General features: G+C 36.7%; 1 protein-coding gene across 1 annotated transcript; it reads left to right on the top strand.

Annotated features, from left to right (window-relative positions):
* Positions 1 to 255: 255 nt before the first annotated feature.
* On the top strand, positions 256 to 9859 carry LOC132043901 (uncharacterized). Its single transcript, XM_059434359.1, has 6 exons — positions 256 to 695; positions 3420 to 3762; positions 8698 to 8782; positions 8868 to 8954; positions 9047 to 9277; positions 9355 to 9859. Exons 1-6 carry the CDS (start codon positions 553 to 555, stop codon positions 9429 to 9431), a joined length of 966 nt encoding a protein of 321 aa, XP_059290342.1. The 5' UTR covers positions 256 to 552; the 3' UTR covers positions 9432 to 9859.
* The last annotated feature ends 3730 nt before the right edge of the window (positions 9860 to 13589 follow it).

The following is a 13589-nucleotide window of genomic DNA, read 5'->3' as shown; positions in this document are numbered from 1 at the left end:
AACCAAACTTAAAAAATCCAATCCGATTCGAGCTTATTTGAATTGTAATTTCTATTGAATTCGAAAAATGAAAATCCAATCAGACTCCCCCCGCCTCGCTAGCACCCTTCTTATAAGGTGGTCGAGTCTATGGGTGCTCACTTAGGTGTATTAAAATCATTTATTGGTATGGTAATATTTCATAATTATTACCAAAAAATTAATAATTCATGTTAACCTCTGTTTCCGGCTTTAGGTTTGTTAAATACAAAAAAGGGGAAAATAGAAGAGTCACAATGTTACCCGTCATAACATTGGTTCGGAATACCAAAAACTAATGGGTTAGCCTCTTTGCAAGAAACTCCCAAACAAACACTTGTTATTTTGATTGCCAAGATTTCTCTGTCAGCTCCAATACTATTCCCTCAAATATAATTCACTCCTTCAGTCTTTAACCCGTATTGAGAGTGTTGTACAAATCAAGAAGTTTGGTTATGTTGTTGAATCTTGAACACTAATCTTTAAAAATATATACTTTCTTGATTTATAGAACAGTAATAAAGTTTCAGTTCAATGGCGGGAATAGCTATAGTATTGGATCTACTTAGGAAAAACCCAAGCTTTACTGGTAAAACCCTTCATTCACATGGTGTCTTTACAGCCAAACTAGCTGCTGCTGCTGCTACTTATCCTTTTGCTGCTAGGGCCTTGTTTGGGTATGCAATATATTTACTCTTTAGAATATGCTATGTTTATTTTGTATCCATGTTATATTATTCATGCTGTCACTGTATTGGATTTATAGGAGTAACATTATATTGGACTTGGTAATGTTCTGACTTGACAGAGTTTTAAGAAAGTAAAGAACACTTTTGAATCTTGTGGTCTTAAACTAAAGATATATAGAATGTACCAAAATGTTCTTTAATCTTGTGGTCTTAAACATGTCATGTGGAAAGTTAGAATTAAAGAGTTGCCAAAAAAAGGAAAGTAATACAAACAAATTGAAAGGGCGGGAGTAGTTGTTTTTGTGCAGTGATCTAATGAATTAAAACCAGATTAAATTCTAATATTCTGAAGTCAGATTGGCAATGTTGGAGTTTGTTCATAAGTCCACTCCTTTTTCCCGTGGACGATAACCTGACCGTTAAAAAAATTATGTTAGTTATGATGTCAGTTGTGATTTGTATTGCTTGATCATATGGCTCTATTCATAGTTCATTCCTTTTGTGTACGACTTTTGTTTTCTTGATAACCAAGAAACCTCCAAGGGCTAGTTGTGCATGATTGGAAACTTGGTGGATATTGATCCCTCCCCTCTACCCTTCTCCACCTAAGTACTAGGCTTTTGTCTACTACAGGATTTGAACCTGTGACATGCACCTAAACCACGCAACCAAAGCTTTGGGGTAATCATTTTGTGTATGACATATTAAGTTCTAGTTCTCGATGTCAGATTGGATAATGTGGACTCCGCAGTTTGTTGATTGTATGCTCTTTTTCTCAATGACTTAGATTTTGGTTAAAGAGTAATATCAGTTATGATGTCATTTGTGATTGCATATCTTAATAGTAAGTTTCTATTCAGAGTTCATTAGTGCTGGTGCTTCTGTTTTACAAAGCTGCTGATAGTTCAGCCAACCTCTTTCCCTTAACTTTCACTTATAATGTGAACATGTGGTGTGTATGCATTTACAGGAATTGGCATGTATTTTTTTCCCCAATATTAGGGGCATTCACAAAAATGTAGAGCAGCCTTTATTGGGTGAAAAATTCAAAATTCACTATGTTGTGTCCTCAGCCCTATGTTGCTCGGACTCGGGTGCGGGTGTCGGATACGGGTACGGATCTAGAGGTCGGATTCGTCACGATCTAAATTTTAAGATACGAGGGTACGGATCCTGGTACGGATACGGGTGCGGGGATTCGGCAAAAAATAATTCAAGATCCTAAAAATAGAGTTATAAAACCTAAATTTTGAGATATTATGTGGAAAGCTTGAGGAGAAAATATTGATCAAGAGGAGAATCTCGGAAGGAGATAAAGGAAAAAAGGAGTGACATAGAAATTTCTATATACAAGTTATTCCATTTTTCTTCAATTTCACCATAGCTTTTTGTTTTGATTACGTAAAATCATTGAATACGTACGGAATTTCTCCTCGATTTTGGTCAAAGTACCCAAAATTGGTTGACCAGATTGATCCCACACCCACACCCACACCCATGTCGTGTCGACACGGTGCGGCACCGAAAGTGAAGAGTCCGAGCAACATGCGGCTCAGCCTTTATTGATGTTTTGTTGCCAGTCTCTTAAGCTGTTGAGCTAATTTCCTTCCTTCTATCCAGGATGCCTCTGTTTCGAAAATTCTAGTTGTCTCCCTTGTTTTGTCACTTTTTTTTTTTTTGTATGTATGGCTGCAATGGCCATACGATTTCTTCCACACCTTTAATCTGTTCTCTTCTTCGGAACCATATTCTGTATTATCTTCTTCCTTGTGATTCTATCTGAGAATGACTAAGTATTCAGAGCATTAGTTTCATGAGTAGCGCCCCCCCCCCCCCCCCCCCCCAACAACACACACACACACACTCTCTCACAACTCATAACTACCTCTTTTATTTGTTGGTTGTTCAGTACATTGGTCATCTGACCTTGCCGATCCGCTAGAATTTCTTCATTTTTCTGTTATAAGATGGTGATTTTAAAAAAAAAATAAAAAAAAATCAAGCGGTGTTTGGGCTAGCTTGACTGCACCTTCATTGATCTACTGGGAAGCCAAGGTAATGGCTAGGTTCCATCCCAAGAAAAGAAGAGGATGCTTGGCCAAATGGTGGAGATGATTCTTTATTAGCCAATTACATTCCTCCTTCACTAGATTCAGCTCTTTTTCTTTTATAAAAACATTCTCTTGTCCTTAAATGTTTTTATACGGAAGTTTAATTTAGGGTGGATCTGAAGGAAATATGGGGCTCATTGCATCCTACTGTGTATCGGTTAATTTGGGTTTGACTGATAACTCAACAAGAAATAAAATGTGACTTTTTTTTTTTTTTATCAGTTTCACAAAGTTAGTTATCTTTAAGTCTTTTCTGGTTTAACTCGATTCATATGTGGTGGAATTCATTATAAAATTGATGATTGTAGTCTCATTAGAGGGATTTCTGGTAAAGGAAACTGTAGTTCTCATATTAATTGTGTATAAGATCTGCAAACCACCAACTGCTAGCAAATATCTGTACTTCTAACAAGTTGGGAGTGGGTGGATGTAGCTAGCTCTGCTCGGTGGTTTAAATAATTTAGTTTTGGTATACTGGGACAGAGACACAAGTCTACTACATTTTTTCATCATGTTTATTCCCATCTTCTGTCATAAGAAATAATTTCGACGCTTATTCGTATACTATCAGCAAAACCTTGACTATGTGTTGTTTTGGCAGTAATGGTGCAGGACGAGTTGCATTTTGCGATGCTGGCACGGGATTATCTGAAGATTTTTTATCTAGCATACAAAGTGAATCAATAATTAACTTTCAGTATGATTCATTGAAGCACAGTACCAAACAATACAACCTTGATTTAAAACCCTTATACTCAGCATTTATGTGGAAGAATCTGGCACTGACTTCCTTGAGATCTTTCCTATTATTTTATTTACCTCTTCTGGAGCCTCATTCTATGGAGGATGAGGATGATGAAGATTTCCTACAGGATACCGAGGAAGATCGCCGTGTCGATTTGGTGACTCCTTTCAAGAAATCAGTGAAACAGATTGGTCGTGAGGTAACATTTGCAAAGAGCTGCCCCCCCCCCCTTCACCCCCCTCCCTCTCTTCTTTCTCCATGCAATGCGCACGCCACTTATGGCTTCATGTTTGCTCCAGTAAAATGATAACCACTGCCTTTTTTTTTTTTTTTTTTGTTGAAAAAATAAGTTAAACCAGCACAAAGATTATGCTGTAGCCTCTGTACAATATCAGCAACAACAACATTCCCAGTGTAATCCTACAAGTGGGGTCTGGGGAGGGTAAGATGCACGCACACCTTACCTCTACCTTTATGGGATAGAGAAGCTATTAATTATTTCAGCCTCATTCAAATATTCCATTCTACACCAACAGCAAAACAAAAGTATATAATTAGCCTTTATCTGTTGAATGGAGTTAGCATTGTCTTCAAAACATCTTCTGTTTCTCTCAGTCCAAATAGTCCACCATAAGCACGCTCGTATGGTTCTCCACCATAATAGCTTTTTCTTCTTGACTCACTTTATGTACCAGCACCTCAGCAGATCTCCTGTTGACCTCGACATAACCCACTGCAAACAAATCATATTCATGAAGAGCTGCCACAGTTGGGTGGTATCTTGGCAGTGCAAAAATAAGTGATTGGTATTCTCTGTTTCTCTTCCACAGAGAAAACATATTCTAGTTAAAGTCTTTTGTAGATTCTCATGTGTAAGACAACTTCATTAAACACTATCCATGTAAAGTAACCTTGACTGGAGCCTGGACCTCGAAATTTGTTTCCATGCCCAAGGTTTTTCAGGACTATCCACCTTTCTTAGATCTTTGTAGCAAGAACTTACTGAAAAAATTCCATTGCTCCTTGGCTTCCATATAAGGCTATCATCAGTGTTGGATAGCTGCTGATTTGTATTCAGAAGGTTGAAAAATTCAGCAGCCCTGTCTACTTCCCAATCATTGAAATTTCTTCTAAACTGTATGTTCTAATCGCCATCAATTTTTTGTTTTCTGCTAAAGAAGAAGCCTTCTTTGCTTCCAGAATAAAGAAATCATGGAAGAGGTCCCTCAAAGGTCCATGACCAGCCCAATTATCCAGTCAAAATGAGATTCCCTCTCCATTGCCGACTTTGAATCCAATTTTAGATATGAAATTAGACCACATACTTTTCCAAACAGAAACTCCATGAGGTATTTTGAAATATTTGGAACAAAAATGTCCATCAGTTCCTTACTTGCTTTTGATAACACCCGCCCATAGTGATTCTGCTTGTGTTAAACCACTAGAGCCACTTCATTAGCAAGCTTCTGTTGTGTAATCAGAGGTTTTTAACGCCCAAACCACCATCTTTCTTGTTCTTAATAACAGTACTCCAGCATACCAGGTTGAAGGTTTTCCTTTCCTTAATTGCCTTGCCATAAGAAGTTTTCCTAAGCTTATCAATTCTTTTCTCAATCTTGACAGGCAATGAGAACAGAGACATCACATATGTAGGAAGTGAGTTCAACACACTATTAATAAGAGTCAATCTTCCTCCTAGTGAAAGATATTGCTTCTTCCAACTTGCTAATCTCTAACACGCCTTCCCAAATGCTGACCGCTTTCTGTTTAGCACCCAGTGGCAAACCCAAATAAATTGATGGAAGTGTACCTCTCTGACAACCCAGAGCTCCGATCTAATCTAATACAGTTTGTAGACTCGTTTAAAGGATACGATCAACTTTTTCTCCAATTAATAGGCAATCCAGAAATAGCTTCAAATATTACCAGAATCATTCTCAAATGTTTCAGTTGTGCAACCCGCGTCACATCACCAGCGTATCATCCGCATACAATAAATGTGATACTTCCAAATGTACCCTGAAACCTCTAATATATCCAATCTCATATGCCACTGACAACATCTTACTAAAACATCCCGTTATTACTAAAATGAAAAGAAAAGCAGAAATAGGATTCCTGTCTCAGACCCCTTTCAGCAGCGCTGTACTGATACAGAAGAAAATCCAATTTGTCTATTTACTTCCGAAACCCATATCCTTAAGCATGTGGATTAAGAACTTCCAATTGACAGGGTCATACACTTTTTCAATGTCAAATTTGCATATAACACTAGGAATATCACTTTTCTGTCTCGAGTCCACACGTTCATTTGAGCATTGTGCACCAGTTTAGGAATTACCACGTTGAGTCTTTCGGTCAATAATTTCGACGATCGTATGAAAGCTACCAATTAAGCTTATTGGCCTAAAGTCTCTTACCTCCACAACATCATTCTTTTCGGCAATTAATGCTATGTAGGTAGCATTGTAACATTTTTCAAACCTCTCCTGGCAATGGAAACCTCCAGAGCTGCCATTATGTGTGCTCTGATCACTGTCCCGCAATTCTTATAAAATCCCATGGAAAATCCATCCGGGCTGGTGTTTATCACTTGCACATTGTTAGATGATATCCAAAACTTCATCTTCTTGTAACCGTAATTCTCAAGAATTTTCAGCTTGATTTCATCTGGATCCTCCTTCATTTCACCATCTACAGAAATGCTGATGGGTGCGTGTCGGATCCTCCGGAAGTAGTGCATTTTCGCGGCAACATTTTTGGAGAGTCCAAGCAACATGGGGTTTAACCCTTCTATGTGCATTCGCTATTTTATGGAAAATTTGGTATTTTTATCCCCTTGCTTTAGCCAGATTCCTTGATTTTTGCCTCCAAGAAATCTCCTCATACTTCGCTATCTCTTGTACTTTCATTAGTATGTTAGACTGAGCATCAAATCTTCACCTTGGGGGGTCTGCTTTTCCTGCTCTCTGTCCAGCTGAACTAGCTGTGTAAGCAGCCCATTTTTTGAGTTCCAAACTACCTTAGTTGTTGTTATTTCAATCTCGAAGTCTTCTTTTTTAGCAGCTGTTTTATTTTTATTTAGATAGGACAAACTCTGGTCTTCCGACATTCTGGAAAGACTCCCACCATTCTTTGACTTTTTCATTAAAACCCTTCACCTCCAAGTTTCCAACCACCAATTGTCGAATTTGAAATATGATCTCGACCTTTCCCAGTCACCACAAAGAAGTTGCAAAGGTACATGATCTGAAAACACTCCTGGTAAAACATGATCTGAAAACACTCCTGGTAAAGTCTCCTGCTTAATCATCCTAAATTTGTCATCCCATTCATCCGAAAACAAGAATCTGTTTACTCTTGCCACGCGTCCCGGATTGTCTTCAAACCATGTGAATTGTCCTCCCACTAGTTGGGATCAATTAATTCTGGCTCATCTATACATTCAGAGAATTCACCCATTCAGCTTGTATGTCTTGCATTATTTTTTCTCTTGGAACCATGTCTTGTAGTATTAAAATCTCCAGAAATCACCCAAGGACCTTCACAAATGCATTATTTCCTTCTCATGACAAGGAAGTTTGGAGCAGACACACCAGTTAAGTTCCACGAAATCTTTTGAAGAACGCTCTGTAGCCGAATTGTGAGGCAAGACTCCCCACAGCGGTGACCTCCCCCTACCAATATCTCTTGTCCCACATCACTAGAATACCCCCTTAGAACCACAAGATTCCAAGCATTCATAATCTACCCACCGATTAGCCCAAATCTGTCGAACCAGCATTTCAGTTTCCTTTTCAATCTTTGTTTCTTGAAACCAATATATCTGCTCCCCATTTTTGTATCAATCAATATCGTATGTTGAAACTTTTAAAAGATACATCTCTAGTTATGATGCTTCTTTCGTCCAGTAATCACTTTTGTAGTTTTGTTTGATTTTGTATTTGTATTTCCACGTGGCTGGTCTTAGAACTTGTTGTAGCATGTGATTAACAGTATATAATGGCTAACTTGTTCAATTAAGTTGTTCGTCTTGATTGGTCAAGAAGATAGGCTGCCCAAATATGGCAGGATGTGTTCTAAGAAAATGATACTTTCTTCTCTGGCAGATAGAAATTTGTTTTCATCTAAAGATACCCTTCTTGGCTTTTTGGCTAAGATCAAGTGAAATTTTTTCATCTAAAACTGGAGGTGCTTGTTTGTGGGGTCAGTGCTGTGTCAAGCCGGGCATAAGATGCCACAAAATTTAGGTGCTACCTGTCTCTCCAGTTCCAAAAAAAAAAAAAAAAAAAAAAAAACTTTAGGTGCTACCTTTGTCGCACCCAACATAAATGCCCATAGATTCCATTTTTTTTAAAGAAAGAAAGCTCTCTGTAAATATAAGCATCTTCTTGTCGCTGGGTTTTAGTAGGAATTTCGACATGACTTGGTTGAAGTTTGAAAAAAGAGTATTTGAAGTTGAAGCCAATAGTATTTGAAAGTTGAAGTTGTGTCTGGACATGAGTTTCACTTGGAGAAAAAGTTGAACTTTTGTGAGTGGAACCATTATTACACTTGAAATACTGCTCAAACCTGTTTTTCGAACTTCAACTTTCAAGTTTGAAGTTGAAATAATGGACTAGATTGTGAGGCAAATATTTGTTTGAAATAATCTCCAATTATTTTCATTACTTCTCAAAAAATAATCGAAGAAAAAATTACTTCGATCTAGTGTGTATCCTGCTGAATATGCATTTCCAACTTCCCTCCATTTTTTTTGGTTATTATAAAGGAAGACTGAAGATGTTAGACTAGTCTTTTGTTCATATTTTTCTTCTCCTGCTGGGATAGTTCTCAGCATAATTAATTCTATTGAGCTTAGAGACCCTTTACATGCCAAAAAGACCATAACTGCCGAGTAGATTCTGGTCCCTTAACTGCTTTGTTACATCTGACCTTTCTTGACCTTTTCTTGGAACAATGTTTTTTTGTGTGCCCTGTTTCCCATATTAGCAATTAAAAATGATAGAACAGTTTATATCTCTGGCTGTTGAAAAATGTGCTTTCAATTTATGCTTCAAATCATGCACTTGCATATTATTTTTGCTCAGAAAAAGATCTTGTGTGCAATTAACGTTATGCATCTTCTGGTCAGACTGCTGTTGTAACTACAAGACGCGTCCTGGAGAGATTGGCTGTCCACTATGTTTCACAACGCATGGCATGGAAGCTTTTAAAAGGTTTTTTTTTCTCGGTGTGTATGCTTTAATCTGTAGTTCTTGCAGATTGACATTGAAGAAATCTAGTGTTTATCAATTTCTGCAGATGTTCCCAAGTCAGCTGCACGCAAAGCTCAAAGGGGAATGTCTAGTACGGTCTATTTTTGCAGTGTTACAAAAACAACATGCAGAGGTTTAACATTATCTGCTCAAAACTCTTCTTCTCTTATGGTTCACCTAGACTAGTCTCAATTCCTGATTCTTCACCTCCCACTATCTGATCAGGTCATTTTCTGGGAGTTTTGGCATCATGGTTTGTGCAAGTTGGCATTGATATCTGGCGATTTTTCAAATCTAAACAAGATGATGACACACTTGATGGATCAGAAAAAATTCAGCGTCTTGGAAGGAAGATTTCCATTATTACTGTCAGATGTGGTGCATCTCTTGTTTTCGCTTCTATAGGGGCAGGAATAGGAGCAATGATGATTCGCCCTACAACTGGCCAGTGGATTGGTAAGCTCACAGTATGCTTTTCAGTACCTATAACGAACAGCATCTTTACTAGAATTAATCAAATCATAATTTTTCAGGATGCGCTATTGGAGATGTGGCTGGACCAGTCATTGTAGCCTTTTGCTTTGACAAAGTTCTTCACGTGGAACTGTGATGACTCTCTTCTTGGTTATATATTGAGGTCATAATTAGTATAAGGGTAGTGTGATAGCTTCTTTTCCCCACAAAGAAGTGCAATTCGGTGCCTTTTTTGTTTTTGTTTTGACTTGGTTGGTTCCTTTAGCTCTGGAATAATGTTCATCATAGATACATTAATCAATTTATGACATGACGAGTTCTTTTTTCGGATTTAATTCATGCTTTCTGGTTAATAACATCCTTCCTATGGATGGTCGTAGTTGGTCTGGTGAATCTATCAGTTCTGTAAATGCTCCATGTTGGAGTTGAAGAAGATAAGGGTGTAGCCCAAGTATGTGTTTACGTAATATTATTAAATATGGTGCTAGCACCTCAAAATAATTGGCTTGAAATTTTATGTACAAATGGCAGAGGTTCTGCATTATCACGAGGTTTGAATTTGAATTGTTTCATTGGTTACAACAAGAAGCAGGACATTCCACCTGCAACAAAAGAGTAATAATGCATCTCTGTGTGGACATCTATCTGCTCGCTCTAGTGCTTCTCAGAAATGTACCTTGAACAATGTGGATGAAAGCCATCTGGTTCTAAAGGTTGGTGGTAGAAACTTCTAACATTCTCTTGATTTCCTGCCTGCTAGTCTAGGTTTCTTCTAACTGAGATTATCTTGTGTTCTTTTACTACAAACAGTAAATCCACTGCGATTAAATTCTTAATTATGCCGTGTTCTTATACAGATATAGCTGCTTTTCATCTACTCTACTGTGTTCGTGTGTAGTACTATATATGCCTTGTTCTATATGACATTCTGAAACCCTGTTGCCTTCCTACATTTCTCCTTTGGACATGGTAAAGTTCATTTGCAGAAATAGTTTAAAAAAGAATCTGATTCCTTATGTCTTTTTAGATAGCAGAATATTCGATGTAAGTTACTTTGCTGGAATGATTGTTTCTCCTTTATAATGAGATCTAAAACAAATCGAAGTTTGGCTCATCGTTTTTTTTTTTTTTTTTTTTTTTGAGACTGTGCAGCAGTTCAAAGTTTGGCTCATCGAGCTCATTCTCTACCAAATCCAAGGTATCCACGCTAGCTAGCATGCACCTTGTATATTCTGTTGTATACCTACCAGCACAGAGGCTTAGGCCACTGGGAAGATAACATCTAACGTGTTTTGTATTTGTCGGAGTTTTGAACTCCGGTTTCCCATGAGTTTCACTCACTTAATTGACTGTTAGGCCACAACACATCAACTGCCAGTCTTTCCATCACAACCAACAAAGTTCTCCCCTTTTCCTTTTTCCAACAAACCATTAAACTGTTCATATCATTGTTCAGCATCTTTTCTTGCTAGTTTTCTGGTCTCATTTTCTTCTCATCCTAGCATTCCTTCCAAAATTCTTTGAACTTACAGCAAATTCATGATGCCTTGAAATGTATGACCTCATGTTGGGATTTAAGTAGATTGATGCAAGCAATTTGGTCATAAAATCTCCTGGAAAATACAATTTATTTTCTGCAATTCTATTTTTACCTTCAAACAAGAACTGAACAGTTGAAATCTTCCCACGAGGGTAAAATAAGTTCAAAGGCTTTAGAAGCAGAAGTTTTTTTTTAAAAAAAAAAAAACAGAAAGTCAAATGAATTTTTGCTTTTGCTTTTTCTTTTGTTTTTTGTTCTTCTTTTCGTTGAATGTATATAATAGTAAGCAGTGTTGGATTTGATCCCAGGATCTTCGAGTTCCGAAAGAACCCTTTATGAATTTACTTAAATGTTTTGTTTCTAATGTCATTAACGGTAATTTATTTTAAGGCGTTAAATTATTTAATAACCATTCTTTTAGAGTATCAAATAGTACAGTATCTAGTATTGTTTACCTTGCTTACTTGCTAAGACTACTTTAATGGTGAATACAAAGTCAAATGATTCCAAGAGAAGGTAATGATCTTCCACCAGTGCTTGCAAACACCTCTGTAGGAAGGCTTGCTTGTACTGATCTTTGCCATTTTTAAACTTCATTATGACTGTTTCGTATAAAATATTTTTCAAGAAAAAAAAAAAAGGTTTTCTCACATATTTTCTGATGTTTGGTAAGTGAATATAAATAATATTTTTTACTATTTGGTTGGAAAATAGGAAAATAGTTTCCTATATATTTAACAAAAGAAGTATTTGGCAAGGAGGTAAGATTTTGATGATGCCAAAACGTACTTAAATAACTTGGTGGCACGTGCTCCACTCTCTTGTTTCAACAAAAGGCCTTCTTTTGTAGTTCACTATTACGAAGTGCACTCCCAAAACTTATGCTGAAATTCCAGGAAAATTATTTTCCAATGAAAACGGATTTAATCAGAAAATGAGTTGGAAATTTATTTTTATAGGGGTTGAAGACAAGCGGGCAGTATCCAATCCCGAAAACCCTTATTGTGAGCCCGGTTCGAAGCAATGGAGTGTATCAGTAAAGTACTATAAAGAACAAGAATATAAGTCAAAGATTCAAGAAACTAAATAAGTGATGAACAAACTCGAGTATATTGCCTTTAGAGAGAAAAGAGTAGGGTTACAAGAGCATGAACAAGGAGATGCTTTTTTTTCTCTCCTAAGCTACCCTTATATGAGCCAAAGCTAGACATTTCAAATCCTAAAGTACGGGTGATGTGACTCCTCTGCAGCTCCAATGTGCATACAGGCTGCGTCACTCTGAATGAGGTCTGCGGACGTGACCTGAGTTGATGGAAGTGGAAGCTAGTTGGACGAGTTTCCCGGACCTACCTAGCATCCGGTCACGCAAACTCACCCCGATTGCAATTTTTACCCAATACACAAACACTTAAGCTAATTAAACATGTGAAAATTGAAACCCATACTAAACAAATCCTAAGCGTCTGCTTCAGAACTAAATTGGAAATGTGAAGGAGAGGATTATGTTTTTAGCATTGCAAGTTGTCACCAAATAGGACTTGTCCGTTGTCTCGAGCTGCCGAGTTATGCATTACTCTAGCTTTTAACACACCTTAAAGAACACAATATTTAAAAATTAAACATATCGTTGTACTACCATCATTCTTTTTATTAACTACGGAGTTAGTTGAACTACTAAACCAACTACGAAATATTCTTATCTAACTTCAAAACTAATCTTTTAGTTCCTTAATTGTCCTTTTTTTTGTTTTTTTTTTCTAACACTCGTGATACCTCGCTAAAGATATAGTTTACCTCAATTAAGTGTAAATTGCACTTCTGATCCTTTCTCGAATGTAAAACTATATCAATGTATCATAGTTAAATTATTTAATAAAGTGAGAATATGTATCAGCCATATCTAAGAGAAAAGGTTATATGCAAACATGTATCATGCATCTAATATTGGTTAGTGTAAACATTCTGTGCGAGTAATTATCTTTACTGAACCGACTAAAAATTAATAGATGCGTGACATGTTTTTGTAAATAATCTTTTGTTCACTTAATTATAGTTAACTTCTAACATATATTTTCACCTTACTAAATCATTTGACCACAGTAAATTATTGGGATGATTTTATATAAATACTGGGTGTGAGCATGCAATTGAACCATATCATTATCATATACTATCCATATTTAAAGATGTTATATTATGACCTTTTTAACCCTGAACCGTGGAGTGAAAAATACCAAAAAGAAACCTCACTATCAAACGGTAAGTATTATTTGGTCAATTGTTGACAATTCATAAGTGAAGGAACGTAGAAGAAACCGTTTCACTTAATAGAATGCTTGCTAAATAGTTAATACACTTAATTGGACATCAAATATTTAACATTTCAATCCCTCATTTTGAGTATTCGAATTTCGTTCCTTAACTTGAGACTTTCCGTAAGCTCATATCGTGCTTTGGGACTTGTTGCCCCCGAGGAGTTCCAATGGATTTTGAGCTAGAAAATCACATTTTGGATAGATTTTTTTTCGGGAAAGTCACACAAATACAACTTTTTGAAATGGTAACTAAAAATATTACAACTACTTTCTAAAATTTACATAAATACAACTTATTCAAAATTTTAACTTTTTAATTACAAAAATACAACTTTTTACATTCTTAAAATATCAACAATACTTAATTTTAGGAGTTACTACCATTAATGCATCCACTTTTTACTTCTCCACCCCCCTCTCCCCCCCACCCCAACCAAAC

Source organism: Lycium ferocissimum, unplaced genomic scaffold (genome assembly GCF_029784015.1).
Source record: "Lycium ferocissimum isolate CSIRO_LF1 unplaced genomic scaffold, AGI_CSIRO_Lferr_CH_V1 ctg300, whole genome shotgun sequence".
Lineage (NCBI taxonomy): Eukaryota > Viridiplantae > Streptophyta > Magnoliopsida > Solanales > Solanaceae > Lycium > Lycium ferocissimum.
The sequence above is the reverse complement of the archived record's forward strand: the minus strand, read 5'-3'. Positions and strand labels throughout refer to the sequence as shown.

Coding starts and splice junctions, on each gene's coding strand:
- LOC132043901 (XM_059434359.1), top strand. CDS start 553: ATGGCGGGAATAGCTATAGTATTGGATCTACTTAGGAAAAACCCAAGC. Junction 696..3,419: donor GCTGCTAGGGCCTTGTTTGG/GTATGCAATATA, acceptor TTGTTTTGGCAG/TAATGGTGCAGGACGAGTTG. Junction 9,278..9,354: donor TACAACTGGCCAGTGGATTG/GTAAGCTCACAG, acceptor ATAATTTTTCAG/GATGCGCTATTGGAGATGTG.